We start from the raw sequence: 27897 nt of genomic DNA, 5'->3' as shown, positions 1-27897 counted from the left end.
TCCCCAGCGCAAAAATGGCGCATGTCACAGAACATCCGCTTCGGATAAAGCGGAGAAAGCTGGATGAAGATACACAGCCCGTCGAGGAGGTCACCTTTACATCTCCGAACCAACTACGCGACTTGCTCGTCTTCCAGCAGAACCCCGTGGCGGCCAAGCAAGGTCGGCAGCCTCTACAAAACAAATTAAGAGACGCAGGAGCTAACCTGAATACTAGGTCTAAACAAATTCAAAGAGTTCCTCTCGTCTATCCATAACCCGGATAATGAGAACGAAAAAGCCCGGAAGCTGAAGGTCCTGAAAGGCTATTGCGATAAGCAAATCTCCCCTGGAAAGGAAGAGGGAGCCTCGATATGCTTTCCGGATATCATTCAGGCCTGGAGTTTTGCTGACAGCAATAACAATGAGCCGCTTCTCACCAACGTTCCGTCGGTATTGGCCATCTTCCTGAAGACCATCTCGCGAGAGCTTGAATTTCGGGACTTTGGCCTTGCTCTGTGCAAGCATCTGTTGCAGAAGGACCAGTTGAGACTTTTCAACCGCGGGTTGACTGCTCTGAAATCAAAAGAGCATCTCATTTCTCCTTGTCTCCGCCTCTTGACGGAGATTGTGACTTATGATGGAGGCGCAGTGGCCCGGCAGTTATATAGCCGCCGTTACATCGCCTTCAAGCGTCTCGAGATATTTTTGACTCCCAACAAGGTCCAACTGGAGTCAGGTGAAGAGGCTCAGAAATCGACCCTTCGACGAAATGCCCTGCGCTATCTGCTTGCCAACTTTAGAGTACAGAGCACCTTGGAAAAGAGCGATATCATCGAGCAATTCAAACTTACCAAATCTCTACTCGAATACGTTCGAAAGGACCCTCGGGATATTGCTTTGGAAGTCATCAAGTCGATCGAGAGAGATATCGTTCAAGACGCTTCGCTACCGCGCAAGTCGAAGAACAAATTCTTCAATCGAGTGAACCTAGAGAAGCTGGTGACTCTTTATGGCTATGATCGTGAATCCGATGAGCCAAACCCGGAAGGTATTTCCATCGCGAACGAGGTTCACCGGATCCTTTTGAACATATCTAAGACCGCCGACCTTGGCGTTCTTCTTCCCGAGTCGGGATGGTATCCGGTCGGAGTTGATCCGGAGACCCTGCCCGTGGACGATGACGAATGTATTGAACTGGGACTTGACTCGCCGATCTATGTCGACAAATACCGAGAGTCTGTCCCTGTGCGCAACAACAACTTATCATACCTGATTCAATGCCTTCGACCCGATGTGGATAGTCTTCAGATCGAGCTATTAGTGAATATCTTCAAGGTAGCGCCAGAGCTAATTGCTGATTACTTCACGAAGAAGTCCATGTTCACATCAGACCCCAAGCCGACAGCCTCGTGGATGGCTGAATCCGCCTTTCTCTTCTCGACGGTGCAACTGCCCGTCCCCACAAATTGTGGCTGGAAGGACAAGCAGCCCATCCTGCCACCGCCAGTCTCAATTGTCATTGAAAATATCCTTCCGCGTCCGTTGACCCAGAGAATTATGACCCGCTGTCTGAACCAGAATGCAGAGATCATTACTCTATTCGCCGTGCGAATCCTGACAGAAGCATTCAAGAAACTGCGGGCAGTGCTGAAGATTTTCCGAGCCGAACATAGCCAGGCGCAGTTGTTCTGGAATCAGGCTTCATCCAGACTACTCGCTGAGTTTTACCGTCGATGCCCCGCTATGAAAGACGTTATTGTTCTGTTCCGCCGAACTGCCAAGGAGGATTTGCAGCAGCAAGAGGCTGTCGCAGAGCTTCTGACCTTCTACTACGAAGTGATGCCCGATATCGCATTGGAAGAGAACTTTGATGTGTCTTTGGTCCTGGTTGACGTGCTGAAACGATTGGAGGAGCCAGAAATCAGCACCGATGATTCGGAGCTTCTCCTGAGTCAGCTCCAGAGTGTTCTTCAGATCGCACAGCAATCCACTTCGGTGCGCTGGTGGCAAAAGCCAGCATCTATGCAATATTCGCCGTTCATCTCGGTCCTCAAGGTTCTTATCGAGACATCAGACAGGGACTCTTCCCGACGAATTTCGGTCTTGCTGAGGTCGGTCCTTGTGGAGAGCTCGATTCTGCAGAATTCCCCGCTGTCCTTCAATGCTCTACTGACTAGTATCGAGGATGTTGGATCGGAAACTCTGCAGAAGCAACTTGTATTCATTGAGAACTGCCTATCTCGTGTTGCCAAGAAACCTGTCCACTACCTCGACTTAATTGAAAATCTTTCGAAGGGTGCGACGGACACAACGAGTTCATTCGTGGCTGCTATTGTTGAGCAGTGGCCTTTTATTGTTAAGGCTGGTGATGAATCAACTGAAGCGGCCGTTGGATCGTGGATCTCAAAACTACTGGGACAACTGAATCAAGCCGGAGAGAGCCCCGCTGCACTGAAGTCCGCCCGGGATGCTCTGGTCGAGGTGACGAAGACGAAGAAGGTTCGCTCTTCTTTCAAAAAGTGTCTGAGGGAGACAGATGATGCCGAATCGGGAGATAAAATGGACATTGACACTACTCCGGTCACATCTATTGCCACCAGCAAGCGCCCGGAGGTGGATCTCGATGAAATATTTGGCTTTTTGCCAGCCGAAGGGACAACCCATAATGCATTGCATAGGTGGGAGAAAGAGGATCTGGAAGTAGCAGTGGAACAGGGTCAGGTGGCCGAGTTGATGCTCTGCCTGTGCTCCGACCACGAGGAAGTTCGAAGGCAGGCATTTGCCAATGTCGCTCGCTTTATGGCCAAATTGAAGGAAAGCAAGTATGTGGAATGGCGATCTGTTTATCTTCTCACCGGTGAACTGCTCGAGACGGTCAACAGTCTTGGAATCAAAACCGGTGAACCCATTCCTTGGATCGTTGGTGAATGTGCGGCCAACTGCCTCGCAGTCATCACGAACCCGCTGCACAAAGTGTATGGCAAAGTCAACAAGTTCTTGCAAAAATCACCTTCGTGGGAGGTGGACAAGATCCCTTCTTATTGGATTGATAAGATTCTCCTACATGAGCCTGAGCTGGACGATGGGTTCTTCGATGAAACTGATTGGTTGCTGGGCATGTTTGTGAAGGGTCTGCGCAGCAAGGCGGTATGTGGTCCTCTTTTATAATCTCGTGCCGGAGAAACGGAGCTAATAATATTCTAGGATATGGATATCTACCGTCGTGCGAATGTTTTCGAGCGCATCCTTTCGCTTTATCAAGCGCCCAGCATTGGTCCTGCTGCGCGCAAAAAGATTCTACACATCCTCTACCGCGCCGCTCAGGTTGGAGGCAGTACGACGCTGATCACTCGCGCAGCTGTCATCCCCTGGATTCAGCTTCAGATGATCGACTCTGACGCGAAGGAGGCCGATCTCCTCTCGGCTCTGGCACGAGCAATCTATGAATCGTCTGATCGGGAGCGTGTGGATGCTTGGAGTGCTGGCACCATCGAGCTATCACTGAAGAGGATTGCACGGGCGTGAATGAGTGAGATGTGTATCATTATGTAGCCAACTTTTTCGAGGCAGTCAAGATTTTTTGCTGATGCACCGGTGTCCTTTAGAAACCTAATGGCACTGTATATTACAATACTTTCATAAAGTTGCAAGGGAAGTCCGTTGTTGTGCCAAGCATTTGCTTATGGTGTTTCAATGGTACCGATTGGTGTAATATATCATTTGCGACTAGACACTCCTAGTAGGATCATCAATTTTATATGAAAAAGAGGGAGTGGTAAGTCCATTGGAAGTCAACCGGTCGCTACCTACCATAAGACGCCATGTTTCTGCCGCTGAAGCATTATTGTATGTGAGGTGAGAACTATTAGCGTAGCAGCTCCTCCGAGCCCGTTTCGGAAGCCCTTGATACTACACTAGTTAGTAGCCTTTGGCGGACTTGCCAGACATCTGCCCCTTTGTTCTTCTACTCCGTTCCCCATCCAATATATTCCACAAGCCAGATCTTACTCAGAAAACACGGCTGCAGCTACTCGCCATCGTTTTCCAACGGCGTGTGACTACTTGACCTGCAGGTTATTATCGGGCGCAACCACTCGCAGCTGGGCCTCACTTCCCCTTTCGGTACCGCAAAACCCCTCCAGAAGTTCGAGCTCCGCAACCACCGCAGCTGTCTTTGCTTACACGCACCGCTACCTTCGGAAATCCTTATTTGACATTTCCCCATCCCCATCCACCCTTAGCGTCTCGTGGCCGCTGCCTATTTTGTCTGTTTTGCTCTGTTTCCTTCGGGTACTTCCTCACCGACCCCGACTCCGCCTTGGACGTCGCCACAAAGTGGCTTGTCGGCTTCTCCTCACCCCGACCTCTTTTTCCGATTAACCTTCCTCACCCCACGAAATCCCCCTTGAAACGTCTTCAATCATCCTGGAAGCTCTTCGCTCGCTGAAAGCATACGATCACTTCTCACCAAATACCCCCGTGAACAAATGAGACCGTCATAACTCGTCGATCAAGACCGCACACACCCAGAAACGGCCGTCATGGCGCGACGGTACGAGATCGAGGAGCTCATCTTCCTGCGCTCATCGCCTCTCGTCGCAAAGCCTCCTGGCCTTCCCCCAATTGAAGAATGGATGTAAGTCGAGCCACACTGTCTGTCTCAGCAGAGCGTTCCCGCACCTCAATCTCCTCATCCTAATCTGACCTTGTTCTTTGTGGATAGGCCTCAACCCGAACCTACCACCCAACGCAAGCAACAGACAACCCGCGACCCAAATAACCCATCCGACACGCCTACAAATAGAAGACCAAGCTTTTTTGAAGCTCGGCATATCTCTCGGGGCTCCAATTCAGGTAATGCTTATCTCCCTCTCTTCATCTGCCTTAAACCTGCCCTTTAATCACTCTACGAATCCTCCTCCACCCCCCAAAGGTAACATGGACTGACCGTATCTGGAATGATACAGAAGAAATCGTGCTTGGTCCTCCTAAGACCGCCTTTGCTTCATCTCGTATCGGGGGTAAAGGCTCTTTTGACCTGACGGAGCGAGGAAACCGCACAAACGAAACGGACGAGAGAAATGACCGCTTCAACTTTCGAGATCGAGCCTTCAAAGACCGAGACCCACAAGAGAGAGAGTTTGGCCGACAGGGAGGCTTGACTCCCCGACGCGGGGACAAGGAGGACTGGAATGCTGGACGCCCCCGCCGAACCTTTGGCCCCGACGAGCAAGAGCGCAAGCCCCGGCGCAACGGAGAGTTTGATCGATGGGAGAACCGCGATAACCCTCGAGAACACAACACTGAACGTGGAACCCGTGAGAGAGATGGCCGGTTCTCTGCGCGAAAGGATGGTCAGCCTGGACGATCCAAGTATGATGGAAGCTGGTTCCGTGACGAAAATTCCCATGATGCCCTTGAAGCCGATGACGATAAGCCACCACTCCGCACGCGCGAGTGGCGCCGTGACCGTCATGGTGCAGATCGCGACTGGACTCGCGGCGCAAAACTCGAACAAGAGCCAGAGTGGCTCGATACGAATGGCAGGGAAGAGCCGCGACGAGCACATACACAGGAGGACTTCGAGCGTTGGAAGGAGCGAATGAAGGCTGGCTCTAGCGCTGCCCAGCAGGCCGCATCGCAAGAGGAAAAGGTTTCCCATTCAAATCCTCCCCAGGAGAAACCCGAGACGCGCCGAACAGATGGTGAAATCTTCAGCTCCGGTGTCCCATTCATGGGAGACACATCTATGGAACGATTCTTCGGCATGTTGGGAGAACCGAAACCGACACCTCCAGATGTCGGATCACCCATCGCCGCCGAACCGACTCCGAAGAAAGACAGTGGCGCTGGTGGGAAGTCCGGAAAGTCGTCTCGGTTTGCTGGTCTGTTTAGCCCTCCTCCCGACAGTCCTTTCAAGGCCCCCGAATCGCCAGCCCAGCCGAAATCCTCAGCTGGAAGTACTCCAGCAAACGCAAACTCTCAAGATGCCGACCAAGAGGGTTTCCAACGAATCCTGCAGATGCTTGGTGGCGGTGGTGGTGGTGGTGGTGGTGGTGGTGGTGGTGGTGGTGGTGCTGCTGCTGCGGCTGGAGCTGGAAACGGGCGTTCGCAGAGTGGCACGCCTCACCAGGCTGAGCACCATCTGCAATCTCGTCCGTCGTCGATGGCGCATGCGGAGCACGCTCGGGCTGCTGCAAGCATGTCGTCCCCTGTACGAGACCCTATGGGCCGGCCAGCAGACTTTGCGAGCCCTGCTCAGGAGAATCCTCTTGCCCAGATGGCAGGCAAAGAGCCTCATCCCGGTGAACGCGAGCATCTTCTTCGATTGATGCAGCAGGTCCAAATTGGCCCGCATTCCGCTGGCGCTGCTCAGCGGTCTCCCAATGCAGGCCCGGCTCCCCCTCCAGGCTTGATGCCGGAAATGATGCCTCGGCTCCCTCCGGGCTTGGGTGGCCCTAAGACTCCCAACTTCTTTGATGATCCTGCTATTGCCAATATGCAACGACCCGACAGCGATCAACTTCGTCGACGACCTGGCAATGGCCCGCCTCTGGGTTATCTCGATGATATGCCTTTCCCTCATGGTGGCCAGGGCCCGCTGACTCCGGGTGGCTCGCACCCTCAGCGCCTCAACCAGCCGCCTATGCCTCTTCAGCGTCCTCCAGGCTTGGAGCATCTGCCTCCACCGGGATGGACCGGCCAGCCTCCCCCCACAGCAAGGCAATGGGCCGAGCCCCATGGGACCGCCCCCTGGAATTCCCACACCCAACCGTGGGCCTCCTAACTTCCCACCTGGCATGATACCAATGCCTGGTAACGGACCTCCACTTAACGAGCGGCAAAGCTTTCCCCGTGGGCCCCCTCCCGGTATGATGCCTCCTCCAGGATACATGGGCGGTCCTCCCCCTCCCGGATTCCCTATGCCTCCTAACCCAGAGGCCATGATGGGGCTCGGCCCTGGAGGCCAGGGTCCATTCGGACCTGGTAACCCTGGCCCTGGCGGTCCTCCCCCGTCTTCTCGACACCTGCTGGAGATGTTCGGACAGTCCAGTGGCGGCGAAGGCCGCGGCGGCATGATTGGACCAGGCCAGTTCAGATAAGCAGTGCGTTTCTGCACGTTCACCATCCGATCCGTTATTTTATTGCTCATTGTGATCTGTAACTATATGGGCAAAATTTTGCTGGAGGGAATGTACGGTGCAAGAATTCGGTCTCTATTTTATCCCGGTCCGGTTACACGGCAACGTTGCATCATCTCTTGAAGAGTAAAGCATGACTTTTGTTGATTCTCTTCATTTATTTTTCTTTATCGTTTCTTTTTTTTTCGCCGAACCGCTTCTCTTCCCCCCTGGTGTATTTTGCTCATTCCCACTTTCGGTACGGTGATGCTTTTCCGACTGTATGTCTGCTAAGCGCCCCGGTCTCAGCCATGGCTTTATCGGCCTTGGCTCTTTCGTTATTTTTATGCTACATGCCTCAGACCGGGGTCCAATTCTTCTTTCCAACATGCTTCGATTGTCAAAGGATTTGTATGCTGCTTTTGCCGTTACCAGTGCCGGGGGTGACCGCAATTCCGCTCGAGGAGACCAACAAGGACACGTTTTGTCGATCGATTTGGCGGCCGGTGGATTGTTTTAAATCTATGCTCGGCGCAGAGGCAATAATGCAGGTTTTTGCTTCTCGTTGGTGGATACTATTGCTCATAGATTGCTGGACAGATACAATCTATCAATCGCTTGGTCGAGACTATTGCATTGTAGCGCCCACTAATCTTCTTCGGGACATTGTAGAAACTCAAAAGGCACAAAAGTAAAAATAGATATCACACTAGTAGTGTCGTTGAGAATTAGTTCTTACGAAAAGAAAATAGAGTTAACTTGTTACCAAATCAATGGCTTAATAACGCTTAATTAATTTTATCAAATGTACACCATGAGTGCGTGGAGTGAGATTAAAAGGGCTGACAGTATCCTACCCCTTCAAACTCAGCCTCGACCTATATACTCGTGACCATAGGCGAAGGATAAAGAACATTATTGACACCGATTCACCTCCCAGATCGTGAATGTGCTTAGAGAGCAGCCAGGGCCTGGCGAGCGTCGTGGATGGACTTGTAGATCGCCTTGTTGTCGTCCTGGATGATGTCCAGGCAGTACGGGGTGGCGGTCTTGGCAACGCCCTTTACGAAGTCCTAGAGAGCAATCGGATTAGCTGGATGTCTTCCAAGGTGAGTCGTGTTCGTGGTGTTGCGGAATGACTTACACCAGTCTCCTCAGTGACCTTGTTCAGGCAGTGCTGCAGATCGTGGCGCTGAGTCTGGTTGAAGTAGTTGACGCTGTTGACGAAGTTGTAGTTCAGCTCGATGCCGGTCAGGGCAAGCTGCATCATATATCATTAGAATCGGGTCCAAGTACTCGCAATTGAGCCGAGAGGTAGGTTTGAGGTTTGCACATACCGAGTGGAAGGACTGGCAGATAACCATTTGCTGGGAGTCCTCCAGCGGCTTCCAGGGCTGAGGCATCATCATGTCGGTGGCCTCGCGGGCAACGACCTCCTTGTAGGCGACAACGATGTCCTGTGTGGCATTTCCAATTAGTTGACTGTTTTTGGGGTAGTATTGGTACGGGATAATGCACAACGTACGTTGGCAGTGGCATCGCCAGTGTTGTGCGTCAGCTGGCTCAGAAGGACATCGGTCTGCTTGAAACCGAGGTCAAGCTGGGAGATGCGGCGCTGGACAGTGGGAGCAATGTCACTGGCGTTGTTGGCCGCGGCACCGATGGTCAGGACGAAGGCAATGAGAAGGTTCTTGAACTGCATTATGAACGGTATTGGGTATACTAGAACGAGTCTAGATCTGTAATGGACGAATGTATGTGGTTGGTGAAAAGAGTGGACTGAAAAGAAGGACTGGAATACTCGAGAACATTATTGGGAGATAGAGAGGAACATGCCCTCCTTAATAAACTTTGGATAGACCTGGAGAGCAATGCGCTCTAGTGTGATTTGGAATACATACAGGTCGTTTTTTTGCACCAAATTCCTGCAGCATCCGTTCCTGTGCGGCCTACGGGGTGCCTGGCCTGAATCAACTAAACCGACTAACCGGGCTAGCGGTTCTTGCTCTCGGTCGGCTGATTGGCAGGCCTCACATCGTGCCAGAAGCGTGGAGATCCGATCGACAAGGGCAATCCAATTCCGACCGAGTTGTATCGCGCCAGGTGGGAACGGGAGTGGCAGATCTGGAGGGGTTAGTGTCCGCCGGACCCAAAAGTTATTGAGGGAGTGCATGCAGTTGAGAGCACCAGTTGATCCAAGCGACAGGCACAATTCAACGGTGGAGCTCGACCCGGGCCAATCGCCCCAAAGACGTCGCTGTTTGGCGGGAATTGGGATCGCCAGCGCGCAGAGACTCAAAACTGAGACCTCGCCCGGCCGCGCGACCCACTGAGTAAGGCCGCGAGCTTATCCCGGGGAAGAACCCTGTAAGTGCAGCTGCGGATGCGAGATACGATTGCCATGCGATGGGAGATGAGGTCCGTCTTTGGAGGCTCCCGGTAGCGTGGGCTCGGGATGCTGGAAGGAAGGAGGCTGCAGAAGTCCGAAGTACCAAGTGTGGAGAGCATTGATTCATGCTGCACTGCTCAGGGGAAAACGCTCCCCATTTGTCATGGCTTGGTCTCCTTTTGCTCGTGTTCGCCAGGAGAAGCTCAGCCACATCTCTCAACTTTCATGATTGCTGATTTTGCGCATATCGATCCTTCGTTAGCGTGAGCATGTCTCTCTCCGGAGGATGCCTCGAGGTATCCAGAGTTGATACCCGATATCGCCTCCGCGCGGGTAGATCAAGCGAGATCCTTATACAGCCCCATATATTGTCGTAGACAGTAAGACCAGACCCAGAACACTCTGACTAGCGCGGTCGCCTTTCTCTTCACATGCCGCTATGGCTCGGCTGCCACCGAACGTCTCCGGGCTACCGTGCAAAACGGCCGGACCCCTTTCCCAGGGTTTCGCGGTCTGCGATTGCGCAGTGTTAACTTGTACTGAGCTTGAAGTTCTCGATGTCACTTCTGTTTGGCAATTGTTGCTCCCTGGGAGACTGACATCTCACTGTGGACGCTTGTGATGCCCTCATCAAATCCCCAAATTGACATGGACGAGCATATCACGAGGAGAAGGTGTGGCGTATATGAGGTCCCCTGGAATCGTTTGCTTGAAGCAACCATGCCTAGTATTCCGCCGCAGTTAGGAGACGACCGATGTTTATGTAAGGTGCTGCCTCTGTGGTACCTGGACGAAGTCGAGGTCCGTCAAACGTAAACGAGCAGAATGTCTCGAACCGAAACTGCCATTGTGATAGATGATTGAGAGAAACCGGCCTCTTAACACGATGCTGATCTGTGTAGTGGGTGAAGCTGTACGGGCTGTGAATAGCTTCAGCTCTGACGCATGAGGTGTTGTGTGCCTGTCTGCATCTGTCTGCGCGGTTTGGAAATCCTGAAATCTGGAGCCCAAGGGAATCTGCCTCTCTTGAGTTATTGGGATAGGACCGTGGCACATATTATGCAGGATTTTGACGTGGGCGCCGAGGAAAGTGTGTGTAGTGGGCGGCATCTTCCAGAAAAACCCCCAAAAGTAAAGAATCATTGCGCAAAGTTAGGAAATGGCGGCAGTGACTTTGTATTTTCCCAGAACCTCCAGACTTGTCCTCCACTTTCTCTTTAAATTCTCATTTCGATGGGGTCCCAGTTCCCATTCGCTGACTCTGATCGTCCTTTTGCCTTTTGAACATGGATAACACCGACCTCGACCCTCTGGGCCTCAACCCCAACGATGCCGCTCCTCGGACCACCGAGGCCACTCGACGTGCGCGGCTGGCAGCCAGACAGGCTGCTCGACTGGCAGCAGGTGAGTCGACCCCTGAACAAGATGCAGATGCGGCGCTCCTCGGCCCTCCCCGCCGTCCATCTGAAGAGCGCGAGAGTTTCATCATCTACGAGAACCCTCCCGAGACCCAAGGTGACCCAGACTACATCCCGTTGGGCCATACTTATGTCTCAATGCCCTTTGAGGACCAGGAGAACGTCTTCGGAGAATCCAGGTTGACCCGCATCATCAGTAGCAACGACGCTGACAATTACTCGGAGGCATCCACGGAAATCGACTTTGACCGAGAGGAGCAGCAGGGGGACCCAAAAACTGCTGCCCTGATTATCCCTCCGATCCCCGTGGGTGATACAGCTCGTCCACCAACCAACACAAACAAAGGCCGCGGCCTGAACAGTCTCCCTGACGATGACATCTTTGGCCTGCCACCTCTACATGTAGGCCTCTCTCGCTCAAGAGAGCGTCGTCGTCGAGAACGCAGGGCTCGAATGGTCCGGCAGCCTCCAAGTTCTTCGTTGGACACTCTGCCCCAGCAAGGTGAAGAAGAGGGATCAAGCAGCGACTACGAGGGGTACTATTCCCCGTTCCCGTACGATCTTGACGTGGACCAAATTCAGGATCGACACAGTTCTGTTCGCTGAACCAAAAAACAGGCTCATTGGCGAGGACCGATGGGGGTTCGAGTCGGCTAAGCGATTCACCCCCATGCCCAGTAAGTCATCCACAATCTATTGATGTTTACATTGTAATGTGCATTACCATGTACTTGAAAGCCTTCAACATATGAATTCATAACTTGCCCTCTAGAAATTCGGGAGACGTGGAGGAGTAACGATAGCACCGCAATTGTATTGGCTCAATGGGGTATTTGAAAGCAAAAGCATTTATCATATCGGCGGCTCCAATGCAAGAACGCCATCCAGAATAGAATCAGGAGTCACATTGTCCAGGACTTGGGATACAGCCCCTAGATCACTTCCATATTGAAGACTGCGGTCATCCTCTGGCTTCGCGACAACAATTCGGTGACGGAAGACCTTCCTCGCAGCCAGCGCCACAATCGATGGTGTTAGGTAATCGATACCGTGAATGGGTGCAAGGAGCCTAGAGAAGATGGTCACCCATACCGATCCGTGTATAGTGTTCACGCGTGAGCCACGACTTACTGTGCAAACTGAGCGAACTGATTGTTTGATTTGGCAGAGATACCACCAGCCACGGCACGGCTGAGCCGCAGAAAGACAACGATATCCTGGATGTACCGAACGACCTCGGCGCTTGTTGTGACTGATTCACTTGCTTCTCGAAGTTTGTTCAGAATCTAAGAGGCAATTAAAAGGTGAACCCCGGAAATGGGAAGCGGGCGTACCATTTCATCGATTTTGGCGCGCTGCTGCTTTTTGGCTTTTGACTTGTGAATCACTGACGACGTAGAGTATTGACCGTCGGAGAACCATTCATTCTCTTCCAGGTACACGTATCCATCCTCAGGGTCGTGGAAATGGGAAACTAAGAGATGCTCGCTCTGTAATTGAATTAGTTTCCATGTCAACTGATCAGATCGACGGGGAGCTGGCATACAAGGTGTGTTCGTAACGGAGGATCAAGCAGATCTCCATCGCGGACGACAAGGGGTACGAAGAGGAAGTCTGCCGGAGCATGTAATATTCCCGCTTCTGTTGCCAGGTTTCTTGTTCGCATTAACTGTTGAGAAGGTTAGAATAATCACGAGAATGGTCTGAAAGGAGACATCGCTTCATGAACCTGGTCGAAGGTTTCAAGGTTCATGGGGGGCCATGACATGAAACGTGTATGCCTACCTGCAACGCCTGGACCTGAACGTCATCTTCAACCAAGTTGAAATTTTTCGCAATGACGATATTGACGACATTTACATCATCGGCCGGAGTATTGGGGACCGGAGACCTGCTTCGATCTCGCGGGCCCATATAAACGGAAATGTTACTGGACTGTCTCAATCAGTATATGCCATAGAAAATTTCCATATCCGAGACATACCGATTCAGTATTCCCGCGCACATAGGGTGGCCGCGATTGGAAATTGCGCGCATCCTGAGTGAGAATCTCATCGTGGATGTCCTCGATTGATGTTGCGGCACAGCAATCAACAATGCAGGATGACAGATCGAAAGTGTTCGAGGATATCTATATGCAAAGTCAGTAAATATTTTTGAGAGACGGAGAGGCTCCGCAATAGTCCGTATGCATGATTCACCAGGGTTAGCTCCTTTGCAAGATCGTCGACATAGTTTCTGGTGGTCTCAATCAGGCAATGTGCGCGACTGGCCAAGCACAGAAAAAGTGCCACTTCAACAGCGGACAACTGTCGCGCGATATCCTCGAGAATATCACCATCCATCCTTCCGCTCCATGAATCCCGAATGTCGCTGGGCGAGATCCGATGGAAGCAATGACGAGTGGAGGGGGAGTCGACGGGTGAGGCCATATTGCTGCCTGGGTGCCTCGACACCTAACAGATCGGGTGTTTATGCTTCCACTTTCGAGCTAGCGTAGCACCTGCCTTGGACGCCGAGTTGCGCTGGCCCGCCCGTCGCCAACAATCAACACGGGGCATGGGTTGACGGTCTGTTTAGGGCCATCGTCTGTGACAAGCATCGTCCAGAAATGGCTCCCTCCAATCCGCTTTCCAACTGGGAAAAGGTTGGCGACAGCTTTTACCGCAAAATCCCGGTGTATGACGCCGTCTTCGACGAAGATGTCGAACTAGAGAACTACATTGTCGCGGGCGCTCCGCATGGAGGGGCAATCGGTATGTCTCGAATGAGGTGATTCATAGGGATTCATGCTGACTGGCTTATGTTCGCAGCGCTCTATCGTGATGAGAACAAGCCGTTCAGGTTGCGCGACACGCAAGCATCACGGTCGGGAATCAACATTTATTCGTGTTCAGGAAAACTGATTAATCGAATTAATGTGCATACCTCCTGCCTACTGGCGTCTCGAGCGGACTTAAGCTAACTTTTGTACAGTGGGATCAAGCTACCATTCGGGGGCTCGGCTGGTCCGACAAAGAGGAGCTCTTGGTAGTTGCCGAGGATGGCACCGTCCGTCGTTACTTCGGGCTGGATGGCGAGTTCACCTCCTTCTCGCTGGGCAATGTGAGTGTCCTTGGCCATGTGAAATCTAAGCCGAATCCCATTATTGACTCGCGGGATATAGGGCGCCGAAGAGTACGGCGTGCGGGCTTGCCAATTCTGGGCGTCCGGCCTTGTTGCATTATTGTCCAATAACCAACTGGTCGCGGTCTCGAAATATGATGAACCACGTCCACGACAGCTCGCGCCTTGTCCCGAGGGCGAGGTATCTTCATGGGCACTAAGTCCCCCGGCGCACACGCTCTCGCGCTCGGTAGAAGTTCTCCTGGCTGTCGACAAAACAGTCTACCTTGTCGATTCCACCGAAGCTGAAGACAAGATCCTGCAGGACGGTCCGTTCAAACACATCAGCGTTTCCCCATCGGGGCGCTTCGTTGCGCTCTTTACCGGGGAAGGAAAGTTGTGGGTTGTCAGCAATGACTTCCAGAGCAAACTAAGCGAATATGATTCTAAATCTCGGGTTGTCCCGAGTTCCATGAACTGGTGTGGCGATGATGCTGTCGTTCTAGCCTGGGAGGACGAGATCCACCTAGTTGGACCCAATGGTGCTGCTTCGAAGTAGGTTGAGTCCCTGCGGAGTCTCGCTCGCTGCTAACAAACCCGTCAGGTTCTATTATGATGCCCGTGTACACGTCATTCCCGAGTTTGATGGTGTTCGCTTGATAACGAACGACACCTGCGAATTTTTGCATAAAGCCAATGAAGTCACGGAAGGGATTTTCAGACCGGGCTCCTCAGCTCCTGCATCTGTGTTACTTGACTCGGTCGAGCAATTAGAAAAGATGTCGCCAAAGGCCAATGAGAATATTCAACGGATTCGCTCGGGTCTTCCTGCTGCAGTCGATGCATGTATCAAAGCAGCAGGTCACGAGTTTGATGTGTACTGGCAGAAGCGCTTACTCAAGGCCGCTTCCTTTGGCAAATCAGTCTTGGATCTTTACAACAGCGACGAATTTGTTGAGATGACCGAGAAACTTCGTGTCCTGACCGCGGTACGCGATTACCAAGTCGGACTACCAGTGTCATACGAGCAATACTTGCGCTTGACTCCGGAGGGACTCATTGAGCGCCTGATCAACCGTCACGAGTACCTGCTCGCCATCCGAGTTTCTGAATACCTCCAAATACCGGCGGATCGCATCTATGTGCACTGGGCGAGCCAAAAAGTAAGAGTCTCTACCGGGGATGATGAGGCTGTATGCAAGCTCATTGTTCAAAGACTGGAAGGAAAGCCGGGTATCTCTTTCGAAACTATTGCACAGGCAGCCTATGACGAGGGCCGATCGCATTTGGCTACTCAGCTGCTGAACTATGAACCTCGCGCTGGTAAGCAGGTTCCACTGTTGCTGAGCATGGAAGAGGACGAGGTGGCTCTCGACAAGGCAATCGAAAGTGGGGATGATGATTTGGTAAATTACGTGCTTCTACATTTGAAGAGCAAGCTTCCCCTCGCGAGTTTCTTCCGCATGATCAACAGTCGCCCAGTAGCATCCGCATTGGTCGAAACAGCTGCACGAGGTGAAGACATTGAGCTTCTCAAGGACCTTTTCTACCAGGATGATCGTCCCATTGAGGGATCTAATGTTTTGTTGTCGGAAGCTCTACGAGAAACAGATCTAGAGCGTAAGACTGAGAAGCTTCACCTGGCAACACGCTTGCTGTCCGACTCCAAAGACCCAACTGTTGTGTTGCACCAAAAACTCGTTTCCGAAGCCTCGCAACTTCTCAAAGCCCAGGAGGCGCTGGACAAAGATCTTGCTGATCGAGCCGAGTTTGTCGGTCTCAGCCTGAACGACACGATTTACAGGTTATTCCGAGCGGGCTACGGAAAGCGAGCGCATAAGATGCAGGCTGAATTCAAGATGCCGGAAAAGACCTTCTGGTGGCTAAGGTTGAGAGCATTGGTAGCTAAGAGGGACTGGGGTGAGTTAGAAGAGATTGGAAAAGGGAAGAAGTCCCCCATTGGATGGGAGGTAAGATGTCATTGACAATCCGAGCTATCCGATCATATTCTAACAACAGGATAATAGCCCTTCTATAACGAGGTTCTCGGTGCCGGAAACACGAAGCTGGCGTCCCTATTTGTTCCGAAGTGCACGAATCTGCAACCTGCCGAGCGAATTGAAATGTGGGTGAAGTGTGGAATGATTGTGAAGGCGGGAGAGGAGGCGCAAAAGGCGAAGGACCTGAACGCCCTTGAGCACATTCGAACTAAAGCGTCTGGACCGGCGGCAACGGAAATCGAGCGCATGATAAATCAACTCAGGCCGAGGAAATAGAGAGCTGAGCGCGTCGGCATTTTTGGGGCAGGACGTCATGTTCAAGTAATTTCGTCGTCTTCATCAGCCGTGGCAGGATCCGCTGCCGCTGGTGCCACAGAAGCCGCAAATACATTAGCTGTGGTCCTGGGTTGTGTTGTATCATCGGCCATAGCATTATCGTCATCGTCATCTTCATCGTCATCGTCTTCCTCGTCTTTGCCAGCCTGCTGGAGCACTGCAAACGCCGATGCATTGGCAGTTCGGTTTGTATCCTCCCACTCAGCCTAAAGAGAGAGTACCTTGTCAGCATCCGTGCACCTAAGTAGAAAAGAATTTGCTCTGCGAAAACATCATACCCTTCTGGTCTTAATATTCTTAGCCCGGTTGATACTTTTGGCTTTTTTGATTTCCAACTGGTCTAAGACATTCTCGGCCCTCTCCATGCCTTTCTCCTGTCTCAAACGCTGTGCCCGAGTGATTTTCTTATTTGCCTTCTTCTTTTTCTGAACTCCAGCATTTACGCGCTCAGCTAGAATCGTGGGACGCTCGGTAGTAGGGGACTCTGCTCGCGGCAAAGCAACCAAGGACTTGTCGACGGGCGAGACAGCTCGCCGCGCCGCACGGGAGTTCTGACCTTGGGCTATAGTTGTGTTAGATTCGAATGTAATAGCTCACAAGGTGGGCACAATATATAACTCACGCTTGTTCTTAGCCATGGCGCGTTCGACAGTGCAGTGTTTTGAGCAAAGAAATCTCTCCCACTATTGTGTGGAGATTTGACTGCAAAAGCCCGCCGCTATCACAGCTATCGATAAAAAATTTTGCGGCGGGCGCGACGGACCCAAAGCGCAGCTCCCGACCAAAATATACAACGCCTCCACCTGCGCCGTCCTTTCCTTGACACCACTTCGCTCTGTGCTGGTCAACGCAACGGCCCATGCTTGAGGTGCCTGTGCTGCTACGGCTCTCTCAAACTCCCTTTTCGCCATGAATGCTCAAGGGAGAGCTGACATCCTATTGAACCGCCCCATCCATTACGCAAGCCAAAGCAGCCACGATGCGACACCTGCCACGGTCTTTCAGAATCACCAAGCTCTAGTATACACGCTCCTCGCCCTAATTTCTGCCTACGTGGTAGCCGACCACTTCGGCCTCGCGCCAGTCTCTTTGATCCAATTTCTTTGGAACATCCTCGTCTATCTTACACCCGCCCGCGTCCTTGTCGCATTAGACTCCAGAATGTCGCCGGCCGATTCCGACCCCTCAAATCCTTCCCAAATGACGATGCACGCCAAAAGTGAATCGATGCAACGGATTCTGGGCCTTGACAATAACTCGTTTCCTTTCATACCTCGCCCGCGAGCTCTCTCCGGCATTGGGAGTGTTTTCCTGGGAAACAACAAAGAAGCGATTCCCCGGGGGCTAGGGAACTGGGATAATTCCTGTTACCAGAACAGTATAATCCAGGGACTGGCCTCTTTGAAATCTCTTTCATATTTCCTGCGCCAGAACGTCGATGAACTAGCCGAGAACAGCTCTCTTTCAACACATGAGGCGCTAAGGGGGATCATCGACCTCTTGAACAGCGCATCGAAGTACGGACAGAAGTTATGGATCCCACCGGAGCTCAAATCAATGAGCAGTTGGCAACAGCAAGACGCGCAGGAATACTTCTCAAAAGTGGTGGATCAGATAGACATTGAGATTCGAAGGGCGTCCAAAGGACAGACAAGAAACCTGGGCCTGAAGATGGCTGGTCCGCAAGAAAATATTCTTGGCAGCCTTGATCAAAATTCCACGACTAATGACGGCAAGTCTAACGCCAACTCAACTTCCGAAACAGCCTCGCTTCGCAATCCGCTTGAGGGCTTACTTGCCCAACGCGTGGGATGTACCAAGTGCGGGTGGACCGAAGGACTCTCGCTAATCCCATTCAACTGCCTCACGGTTCCACTTGGGAGCAAGTTTGAATACGAGGTTGGTGAATGCCTAGACGATTACATGGCTTTGGAGGAAATAGAGGGCGTCGAGTGTGCCAAATGCACTCTACTGCGTGCTCAGCAACAACTGAAAAACCTTCTGGGAGACATCCTAGGCGGTGACGGGTTCTCTGACAGGCCGGAGTCTCCTGGTCTGTCAGATGCTGTGGTAACTTCTGCGCAAGCTAGACTGGAAGCCGTGAATACCGCCTTGGAAGGCCATGATTTTGCCGAGAAAACCCTCACAGAGAAATGTCACATCCCTTCGAAAAACCGGGTTTCATCGATAAAGTCCCGGCAAGCGGTTATTGCGCGAGCTCCTCAATGCCTTGTCGTGCATATCAACAGAAGTTTGTTTGACGAAATGACAGGCATGCTCAAGAAAAACTATGCCGGCGTCAATTTCCCAAGGACGATGAATCTGAATAATTGGTGTCTTGGGGTCCGATCTACTGGGCAAACCGGAGAATCTCATGAGCAATGGGTTACGGACCCCCGAGAGTCGATGCTTCCTCGTGCAGGTGAAGCAGTCGATGTCCCCAGCAGACAGTACGAACTTCGAGCCATCATCACCCACTACGGACGACATGAGAACGGGCATTATGTATGCTATCGCAAATACTCCACAGCGGAATTCCCGGCTCCCGTTCCAGACGAGGTGCTCCAGGCGGAGGGAGACAAGGAAAAAGCCGAGCGTTGGTATAGGCTGAGCGATGACGATGTGCAGATGGTCAGCGAGGGCCATGTGATGTCACAGGGTGGTGTTTTCATGCTTTTCTACGAAGCCATCGAGCAAAATCTTTCGGCACGCCCCGAAGAGCCGCTGGGCACGGAAACCGTTCTGAACGAACCAACAGAATCGGTATCCAATTTCACAGAAGACATGTCTACAACCTCTACAGTTGCAGATGCAGAGTCGAGTACATCGCGCGCTACCAGTGTTTCTGCCTCTGACCAACCCTCTCTGCCTGTCGAGAACAGCAAGTCTCCAATTCCACCTCTGAAAACCTCCGGTGTGGTAAATATCAACACGCAAGACAGCGGTGGCGACACAATTGGCTCGCCGACTTTTATCACCGCGTCATGAAAATGAATTTTTCCTACTCGTCATTTCTTGCCTTACATTCCACCAGCGAAACCGAGCCGTTCAATAGGCCGCTGCATCATCGTGATACCCGGGATCAATTCATTTGGGGCGTTTACAGGGGAGGGCTGGTCTCTGCTTCTATTTCCAGGGATCTGTACTTCTAGCACAATTCACATCTGATTACATCACAATCCATCAAATTCTCATGCAAATGTTCCATTGTAAATATTTCCATGCGACCTATCTAAGAAAAAAAGGGTCCAATACTCTCTCTAATTTGCTGTTCGAGGTCTCAATTTCAGAAACAAATCCGGCGGCATGTAGCTCTCCTTATCCCGCACTCCATTCACCGTGGCACCATGACCAGCATCAAAGCACTGCTTGCCATGGATCTCCCCATCACGCGAATGTATCATGCCTTCCATAGCTTTGCAATGCTGACGCCACTCGTCTAAAACCACATCGATCTCAGTCTTGGTGTCACCGACCAGAGCATCCATTTTGATGTCATTTCTATCATAGCCGAATGGATCTTCCAGTTGAGAACCGATTCCCTCGATACCATAGAGGGTGAATATGACCAAGCTCACAATGGGAATGGCCCACCAGCCCATCTCATCGACCATTGCGAAAGGAAGTACACACCCAAAAAGAGCGAGGACTTGCTTCTGGTGTATCCTATAACAGTGTTAGCACAGGCCTCCCCGACATGGAAGGAAACGTTCACCAAACATACAAGTGAGCCACTGGTATTGGAGTCAGCTTAATCGTTTCCATCCTCCCATACGCATCAAGAAGAGTATTCAACTGCGCCTGCATCTGACTCGCCCCAGGGGCAGGGAACCATCCTCTCGCCTCACCACGTTTGATAAAGCCATCCACAAAGAATGTCAACTGATAGGGCAACCCCAGCCCTTCATCTTCATGGCCCACTAACCCAGCCGGAAGAAGACCCGCGTACTCGGGGTTATACGCCGCAGTCCCATGTTCATCCATGTCGTTTCCAAAAGCACCACCTAACGCCCACGCAGCCCCCCATTCCGCGCGGAGGTGGTTCTTCGTGGCAAAGGGAATGGCCATCAGAATGCGTATCGTACGTTCGACGTCCTCTCTCTCGGAAGCAGTGGGCGGACCACGCTTGGGATTGTAGCTGTTTGTTGCTATTGTGCGGACTAGATTGCGGACGCAGGTGTTCATTGTGCTCATGCCGTTGCGTCCATCCCAGAATCGGTTGTAAGAGGTTTGATTTCGGAAGACGAGAATCAGACCTACGACGATGGATAGTGATGGGATCTGGATTGAGTGTTAGTTTGGAGCGTTTGGAGCCGGAATGCAAAAGACAGACGATGCTAGCGGGTAACCCGACTGTGGAGACGCGTGTGTCGAGGTACACGACGAATGCTGTGAAAAGGGCATGCAGAAAGACAGGAACTAATATCTCGGCATGAATTGCCCCTTTGATAAAGCGGAAGACGAGGGGCCATCTGGAATGGTCTTTAGGCTTAGATTATTGGGATGGTAGAGATCAGAGGGAAATCGTACCTCCGTGGTTTCTTTCGAGATGATAGAAGATGCGGATGCGTAAATCGGCGCTGATGGTGATGCACATTGAGCGATGTATTTTGGCGTGTCAAAGTTGGAGTCGGCGGTTCGCTGAAGTTCGAGCGCAAGGCGCTCTGGCGGACTCTTTCGATCGACATAGCGGATGAGGCTATCCCTGGTTCGTGGAAGCGGTGACACCGTCGATTGGGGCACCTATTGTCCCACCCGGTTTGAGAAATCTCAAGCGAGATCCTCAGATCTGAAGTCGGTGAATAGCGCGGTGTCTCGAGACCCTCCGTTGGCAGGAGTACCTGGAAAGATGCACACTGCGGTGAAATCGTGGGCCGCGTGGAGGTGGGGAAGACGCTAGGATCATCCGCGCGTTGACGGTTGACGTCGCAGAGATGCGATATGATACACCGCTGCAGGATAGACACGCAGTGGCGTTTTTCTTTGCTTTTCCCGGGATGCTTAACTTGACTGGTTGCAATAAATTACTGGAGTAGCTAGCCAGATGACCGATCACGTGGGTGACTATGACCACAGCAGTAGCCCCTGGTAGAATACAGCTTTCAAATCAGAAAGACCATGAAGAACAAAAGCAACCCCGGAAAACTAGTTGATGAGATTGTTAATTTAGGGTTTAGTACTTGAAGAGCATATACGTCGCTATGCCAAAGGGTTGTTGCTGTCTAAGATACAGACGACCCAGAATTCATATACATCAGGTCGAGCGGGAAAAGAGAAATTACCACATTTTCTCCCATACACGACGCGCCCAGTTCATCTGCGCCAGTTTAACCTTGCGTCTTTCCTCGTATGCTCCATCTTCCCAGATCTTACATTCCTCGTCGACCTCTGCTTTCCCAGAATACAGGTCTGCTTCGGCCGGGTTCACAAACTTGGTCCGGTGAAACACCTTCCAGAAGGTGAACATGACTACCCAAAACGCTAGGCCGAAATAAGAAGTCACAAATCCCTCGATGGTGAAAGGCTTGAACACGGAAAATCCGTTGAACAGAGCCGTCGTGCATCCGATGACAATAGCAATGCTGGACATATATGGTTGGAAGGGGGAAGCCCATGGGACGAACTGTTTGCGGTCGATTCCCTGTGCTTTCAGTGCGCGATACCAGCCAATAAACACGCAGAGCATGCCCGTATAAGTGAGAACGAAGGCAATGGTAGTCAGATCGACGAACCAGTAGAATACCGTCACGGAAGATGTGTCTGCAACGAGGAAGGTGATGCAGGACAAGAGCGATACCGTTAGTACGCAGTAGATGGGGATACCTGACGCGGTACACTTCAACAGGAACTTGGGGGCTTGGCCATCTCGAGCTAGGGAGTACAGAGTCCGACTGGAGCTGTAGAGATAGGCATTTCCACATGACCAGCCAGACAACAATATGAGTAAGTTGATCAAGTCAGGAAGACCATGGATACCGAGATTCTCGATACCAATCACCCACGGCGAGGCGGCCGATCCGGCGGCAGCGTCATCGATAGCAGACATCAGACGAGGGTCCCGTGGGCTGCAGATTATACTCACGGCCAGGACACCAACCACGTAGAATCCGACGATACGCCAGAAAGTCATTTTGACAACACGGGGGATCGTGTATCGTGGATTCTGGATCTCACCAGCCGCCAGAGCTGGTAGATCAGGTCCCGCGACGGAGAATGCCGCATAGACCATGACAGAGAAGAATCCCAGGAACCGTCCCGTCACGCCGTCGGTATAGTATTCGAACATCACGCCATGGGTCCAATTGCGGAATCCATAGACGTCATGCTTAGGATTCCCACCCACCATCGTGATGAAAGTGAGGAGAACCAGTCCGATAAGGAGCAGGATCTTCGTCGATGCCATGATAAACTCGCTTTCGCCGTAGTACTTCACCGCGACGAAATTGAGTAAAGAGCAGACGACTAGAGCCATGGCCACCCATACTGCGGGGCTCACGCTGGTATTCCAATACTGCATCACGGTTGCAACGGCGGCATATTCGGTACAGACGAGCATCACCCCACCGTAGAAGTACACCCAGCCCCTAGAAAGCGGTTGTCAGTGTCGATCTCCGACAATGCGGGGGTGGCCACGAGCCCAAGTGGAGACGTACATGGCAAAGCCAAAGGCCGGATCAACAAATCGCGCAGCCAATTCGAATATGGACCCTCGGATTGGTAGATAGGCACACATCTCTCCGATACTCAGGTTGACTGGCAAGATGAACATACATCCCCAGACGATATACCCCAGGAACAACGACAGCGGCCCTGCATCGCGTAGATACGATCCAATGCCGACGAAGAGTCCTGTTCCAATCGAGCCCCCAATTGCCATCAGCTGCACATGGCGTGACGCTAGACCGCGCTGGGTCTGGCGGTAAGGTAGCATGGTGCCGGAACTGGCATCTACCAGGACGGGCTTGACGTCTGTTGAGGCCTTCTTCTCCATGGTGGTCGTGTACAGGAGAACCATGACGGGAAGAGCGCCAGGCAAACGGGAACTCAGACCATCTTTATATGGGAATGGGCACTGACTTTGGGCTTCAGGGTAATAGACTCCGAATCGGAATACGGTGCGGAGATGTAAAACGTATCCTGTCGATAGGCCTCCTGTGTGTCTCTGGGGATATCGATCGTAGCCGGTGGCACGACCGGTCTGGGTGTATAGCAATCATGGGAGCAGAGATAGGAGATGTGTAGTAAGGTCGGGTCTTGCCAAATTGAGATAAGAAGCTTGGAGTGCATGTTTATCAGCGGCACAGCGACGACCGGTCCGGGGGAAACGAGCCTAAACCGCGAAGGGGAGGAGATGGCGATGCCAAGTGATTAGCTTATCTGCGACAGTCACGCGCGGCGGTTGGTGCATTTTCTTCAGGTCCAAACTGGTTATTTTGCAGAAAGTTTGCGGCGTGAGGGGTTGGCCTCGGATGTTGTTGCTTACCTGACGGAGCCTAAAGTCTTGAGGGGTACACCCGCATACATCGAAGTACGTTGATTATGGACCAAGCACTCAGGGCAATGAAATAAACAAATCAATTCTATAGTGAATCTATACAATTTCAAATCAAAAAAAAAAAAAAAAAAATTAAGAATTAGTCCCGGTTCTAGACGGAAAAGGTGCCGTGAAGCCGCAGATCCCGCGAGCTGGCACCGATATAAACGGAATAAGTACCAGGAGCAACAGCCCATTTCTGGGCCTTCACATCCCAGTAGGAGATATCGCGACGACGAAGCTTAAACTCCACCGATAACTGCTCTCCAGCATTGACATCAACGTTCTCGAACCCCCGCAGCTGACGCAGAGGCTGGGTGAGCCGACTTCGGGTAGTTGATATAGAGCCGAGGCACCTCTGCGCCATCTACGGTCCCCGTGTTGCGAACAGTGGCGCTGATCTTGGACACAATATCCCACAGATCCTCATAACCACCAACGGAGAGCTTGCCGGTCGGATACTTCGAGAGCAGCTTCGGCGAGTGAACCTTCAGGTTCGAGTAAGTAAAGTTGGTATACGAGAGACCGTATCCAAACTCGTAGCGAGGGGTAACTTTGTAGGCATCGAAGTAACGGTAGTCGATATAGTTACCCTCCGTAAAGCTGCAGTTGTGAGACTCACAGATTCCGACGTTGTAGTCGGACTCGTTCTTGGCAATGGTATAGATCAGTCGTCCGCTGCGGTTCACGTCGCCGTACAGAACATCAATGATGGAGTTTCCAGACTCCTGACCCAAAAGATTGCCATACAGTAGTGCGGTCACGTTCTCATGTTCAATCCACTGGTCGACGAGACGAGCGCCAACAGTGTTGATAACTACCACCGTGTTGGCACAATTCTCTGCGACTTCGTTGACGAGAGCGTCCTGGTCATCATTGTAAAGTTCGGTGCGTCAGCCCCCTCGCCCGCAAATGCATTGATAAAAACAAGGCACACGTCCATGTTTTCTGCATAATTGCTGATGGATGGAGTCACGGCAGTGCTGTCTGATCCTTGCACCACAAGAGTCGAGCCACCGGAAGAGGAGTAGGTACCGTTCGCAACCCAGTGGAGCATGGTACCATCCTGAGCGGCCTTGATGGTAAACGCAGTCTCGGGAGTAATGAGGTAAGGCAGAGATCCTTGTCCAAAGCCAGAGTCAGTGGCCAGGTGGCCATCGTAAACAGGACTAGATCCCTCAACGCTGAATTCCATATTCGGTCCAGCAATAGCGGCGCGGGCATGAGAGCCGAAAATTGCCATTTTATGGGGCTTGTTGAGGGGAAGAGCGTTGTTCTCGTTTTTAAGAAGGGCCATCGACTTGGATCCGTGAGAGCGAATCAGCTTAGCGTAGTTACCACGGACATCAACATATGCGTCCTGTTCGGCTGTCAAAGGTTGTGTGCCATTGTCCAGGTTGACATAGTAGTATCCGATGAGGTTACGAATGGCCATATCGTTCAGTCGGCCCTCGGTCATATTATGCTGCTTCAGATACCCCTCGATAGTAGATGTGCTCCAAAGACTGGAAGAGCCGTAGTCCAGGCCATTGATTGCGGAGGCGAGTGCATGCTGTTGACCGCTGGTGTCTGGGAATACAAAACCAGGGAAACCAAGCTCGGATGATTTCTTTCTGTGCATGGTTGATCCATTGAATGTTGGCCGGGATGTCCGCTGCCCCTTATCTACATATGAAATTGAGGATGTGAAGTTGATGAGCCACTGGAGCTGTAACGGCGCTTTCCACTTGTCGATTGGCCGACACTATCCGTAGGCATGAGGTCCACCTGTCTCAAGGCTGATGGAGATCTTCGGCTAATGTATGAATGTTCATTTCCAAGCTTTGAAACGCATACATGGTGTGCATATAGAGCTCGCCCACCAGAGGCCTGCTGAATGACATTCGTAGAGCATGTCAGCATGATACTACGATGTGGCTGAGTGCTGAAGAAGATCGCCGGGCTCACCACATCCATGGATGTGATAGGACGTGCCTCAGGAAGAGACCCACCTTCACGATCTATAAAATGCCCCACCAAAATACTTCGAGTGAGAGAATCCTGATACTGTAGTGAATAGACTTGAACGTATAGCGAAATGCCACTAAAGAGACTGATTTAAACTGTTGGAAGATGGTCAAAGTAACTTGAGTCCAGCAAGTTTGCTGTGAGGCCACGCTGAAGCATTCCTGGATTACGGAGATCAATCGCTTTTGAAGAATGGAAAAAGGCAATGTAATACAGCTTGTTGGGGACTGGGGATCCTCACCATCCTCACTGGACTTATTCTACTCTGAGGAGTCGGAGACGGAGAGCGTATTGTGCTCCAGTATGGAAGCGTACCGGACGCCGCGCACCAAACACACAGCCTGCGACGCACTCACATGCCACTACCGCGTACGAGGGAAAGAAAAAGTGGCAAAAATTCCAAGCAGAAGTTCAAGAGTGTCTCCAGCTTCCAAGTAATGACCCACTTCAAGATCATCAGTCTACCTACGGACAGCGCTCGCGATTATCGAAGACCCAATCCTCCTCCCCTCGGTTACCACACACCCTCCCCCTCCCACCTAGCAACTGTCAACCGTAGAACTCCGTAGAATTATTCTAAAGGAAAGTTCCGTAAAAGTAGTGGCGTGACTCGCTTCGCAGGTCTCGCTTGGGCACGTGCTCGCACAATGGGCGTTTAAAAGGGAAGGAACTCCAAGGCAACCGTACCCCTCCACCCGCCATCTCCTTCTCTCCTCTCCCACTCCCATCTTCCACTCTTCTCCCACTCTCATCCATCACTCTTCTCCCACTCTCATCCATCAACCCACCACAGGTAATCCTGTTCATCCATCAAGGCTTTGCCCACCATGCATTTGCTTGCTCATCGGCCATGCATGCGGCCACCGAGGCTTCACTCGCTGTGCCTTCCCTCCCTGATGCCTTGCTCACTTGGGCCTTCCTCCATCGAGGCTCGCTTCACTGAGCCTTCCCCCCATGAACCTTCATCCACTGAAGCTTCCTCCATCGAGACCCGCATCACTCGAGGCTTCTTCTAGGGAGCTTTACTTAACTGAGCCTTTGCTCACTGGCCTCGCTCACTGAGCCTTTCTCACACGGGCTTCGCCCGCTGAGCCTTCCTCCAACGGAGCTCACTCACTTGAGCCTTGAGTATGCTCTGCCTGTGGTACTACCACAGTTTGCCAGGACAAACATTCTCTGCGTGCAGCAACTTCCAGAGCTCATCAAGACTTTTGACTGTGTTTCCGCGTTTCTGTGGCACTCGCCCACATGGTCCACAACATCTGCCTCTCCGATATTGTCTCGCCCAGGGAGCATGGCTTCGTTTGTCGTACACGTCCCCGTTCAACACATGGGAACTCATCCACCATTTAGTACGTCTCCATTGATGCAATCTCGAAGACCCGCCTTGGGGTTCTACAAGAATAGAAGTCTGCCGGGGCTTTTTTGCAAGGGGCTACTTCTACTTCGAGATCCACCGGTGACGACGTGAAAACGATGCGAGCACTCATGCAATGGAAGCCACTCCATCTTGTGTTGAGCGGACCCTCATCCACTGTCGCACATGGCTTCATTGATGCGATCTCGAAGACCCTCCTTGGGGTTCTACAAGAATGGGAGTCTGCCGGGGCTTTTTGCAAGGGGCTACTTCCGCTTCGAGGTTACTACCAGTGACGACCTAAAAATGTCGCGAAGTCTCATGGAATTGAGACCACTTCGCCTTCAGGCTCTTCATTTATCGCCGACCGTATGCCTCGTATGTCCATTCCGATATTCGCCAACCAGGACGAACTGAATACGAGATTCATGCCATGAATGGGGCTCCATTAATTCATACCACTTTCCACCGTTTTCGCTTGTACGACAGAACCTTTTGTCTTCCACAAGATACAGACAATTTCTCCATCGATGAAGATTACTCGGGTGTTCGTTGAGCTCCAGCAACCATCTGACTCTATCCACCATTGAGTCGGTCCATCTTCGGATTTTACCTCGTCCACATACTCTGCGTCCACCGCTGTTCATT

At 51.8% G+C, this 27897-nt stretch overlaps 11 protein-coding genes across 11 annotated transcripts; 5 read left to right on the top strand and 6 right to left on the bottom strand.

Annotated features, from left to right (window-relative positions):
- Positions 1-14: 14 nt before the first annotated feature.
- N7532_005704 (NPA1/URB1 family protein) lies at positions 15-3507 on the top strand (the record flags this gene model as incomplete). Its single annotated transcript, XM_056618198.1, has 3 exons — positions 15-162; positions 218-3129; positions 3187-3507. 3 exons carry the CDS (start codon positions 15-17, stop codon positions 3505-3507), a joined length of 3381 nt encoding a protein of 1126 aa, XP_056474357.1.
- Positions 3508-4523: 1016 nt separating this feature from the next.
- N7532_005703 (uncharacterized protein) lies at positions 4524-7085 on the top strand (the record flags this gene model as incomplete). The annotated part of the gene is made up of 4 exons (XM_056618197.1): positions 4524-4618; positions 4706-4836; positions 4950-6756; positions 6830-7085. 4 exons carry the CDS (start codon positions 4524-4526, stop codon positions 7083-7085), a joined length of 2289 nt encoding a protein of 762 aa, XP_056474356.1.
- Positions 7086-8056: 971 nt separating this feature from the next.
- Positions 8057-8805, bottom strand: N7532_005702 (uncharacterized protein; the record flags this gene model as incomplete). Its single annotated transcript, XM_056618196.1, has 4 exons — positions 8057-8176; positions 8248-8364; positions 8441-8560; positions 8629-8805. The coding sequence occupies 4 exons, from the start codon at positions 8803-8805 to the stop codon at positions 8057-8059; spliced, it is 534 nt and encodes a 177-aa protein (XP_056474355.1).
- A 1973-nt stretch (positions 8806-10778) lies between these two features.
- On the top strand, positions 10779-11516 carry N7532_005701 (uncharacterized protein; the record flags this gene model as incomplete). The annotated part of the gene is made up of 1 exon (XM_056618195.1): positions 10779-11516. One exon carries the CDS (start codon positions 10779-10781, stop codon positions 11514-11516), a length of 738 nt encoding a protein of 245 aa, XP_056474354.1.
- A 246-nt stretch (positions 11517-11762) lies between these two features.
- Positions 11763-13342, bottom strand: N7532_005700 (uncharacterized protein; the record flags this gene model as incomplete). The annotated part of the gene is made up of 7 exons (XM_056618194.1): positions 11763-11979; positions 12042-12196; positions 12245-12400; positions 12457-12579; positions 12696-12845; positions 12895-13041; positions 13112-13342. The coding sequence occupies 7 exons, from the start codon at positions 13340-13342 to the stop codon at positions 11763-11765; spliced, it is 1179 nt and encodes a 392-aa protein (XP_056474353.1).
- Positions 13343-13521: 179 nt separating this feature from the next.
- On the top strand, positions 13522-16291 carry vp16 (tethering complex subunit VPS16; the record flags this gene model as incomplete). The annotated part of the gene is made up of 6 exons (XM_056618193.1): positions 13522-13666; positions 13724-13830; positions 13887-14015; positions 14077-14570; positions 14620-15985; positions 16043-16291. 6 exons carry the CDS (start codon positions 13522-13524, stop codon positions 16289-16291), a joined length of 2490 nt encoding a protein of 829 aa, XP_056474352.1.
- Positions 16292-16332: 41 nt separating this feature from the next.
- N7532_005698 (Alb1 domain-containing protein) lies at positions 16333-16989 on the bottom strand (the record flags this gene model as incomplete). The annotated part of the gene is made up of 3 exons (XM_056618192.1): positions 16333-16557; positions 16630-16913; positions 16974-16989. The coding sequence occupies 3 exons, from the start codon at positions 16987-16989 to the stop codon at positions 16333-16335; spliced, it is 525 nt and encodes a 174-aa protein (XP_056474351.1).
- A 271-nt stretch (positions 16990-17260) lies between these two features.
- N7532_005697 (ubiquitin-specific protease UBP1) lies at positions 17261-19339 on the top strand (the record flags this gene model as incomplete). Its single annotated transcript, XM_056618191.1, has 1 exon — positions 17261-19339. The coding sequence occupies one exon, from the start codon at positions 17261-17263 to the stop codon at positions 19337-19339; it is 2079 nt and encodes a 692-aa protein (XP_056474350.1).
- A 272-nt stretch (positions 19340-19611) lies between these two features.
- On the bottom strand, positions 19612-21039 carry N7532_005696 (bestrophin family protein; the record flags this gene model as incomplete). The annotated part of the gene is made up of 4 exons (XM_056618190.1): positions 19612-20017; positions 20076-20632; positions 20685-20823; positions 20882-21039. 4 exons carry the CDS (start codon positions 21037-21039, stop codon positions 19612-19614), a joined length of 1260 nt encoding a protein of 419 aa, XP_056474349.1.
- A 590-nt stretch (positions 21040-21629) lies between these two features.
- N7532_005695 (putative proline permease) lies at positions 21630-23342 on the bottom strand (the record flags this gene model as incomplete). The annotated part of the gene is made up of 2 exons (XM_056618189.1): positions 21630-22935; positions 23005-23342. 2 exons carry the CDS (start codon positions 23340-23342, stop codon positions 21630-21632), a joined length of 1644 nt encoding a protein of 547 aa, XP_056474348.1.
- Positions 23343-24163: 821 nt separating this feature from the next.
- Positions 24164-25506, bottom strand: N7532_005694 (glycoside hydrolase family 3 protein; the record flags this gene model as incomplete). Its single annotated transcript, XM_056618188.1, has 2 exons — positions 24164-24751; positions 24823-25506. The coding sequence occupies 2 exons, from the start codon at positions 25504-25506 to the stop codon at positions 24164-24166; spliced, it is 1272 nt and encodes a 423-aa protein (XP_056474347.1).
- Positions 25507-27897: the final 2391 nt, after the last annotated feature.

Source organism: Penicillium argentinense, assembly GCF_028826775.1.
Source record: "Penicillium argentinense strain IBT 30761 chromosome Unknown utg000005l_segment0_segment0, whole genome shotgun sequence".
NCBI lineage: Eukaryota > Fungi > Ascomycota > Eurotiomycetes > Eurotiales > Aspergillaceae > Penicillium > Penicillium argentinense.
Note: the sequence above shows the minus strand (reverse complement) of the source record. Positions and strands in the feature narration are given on the sequence as shown.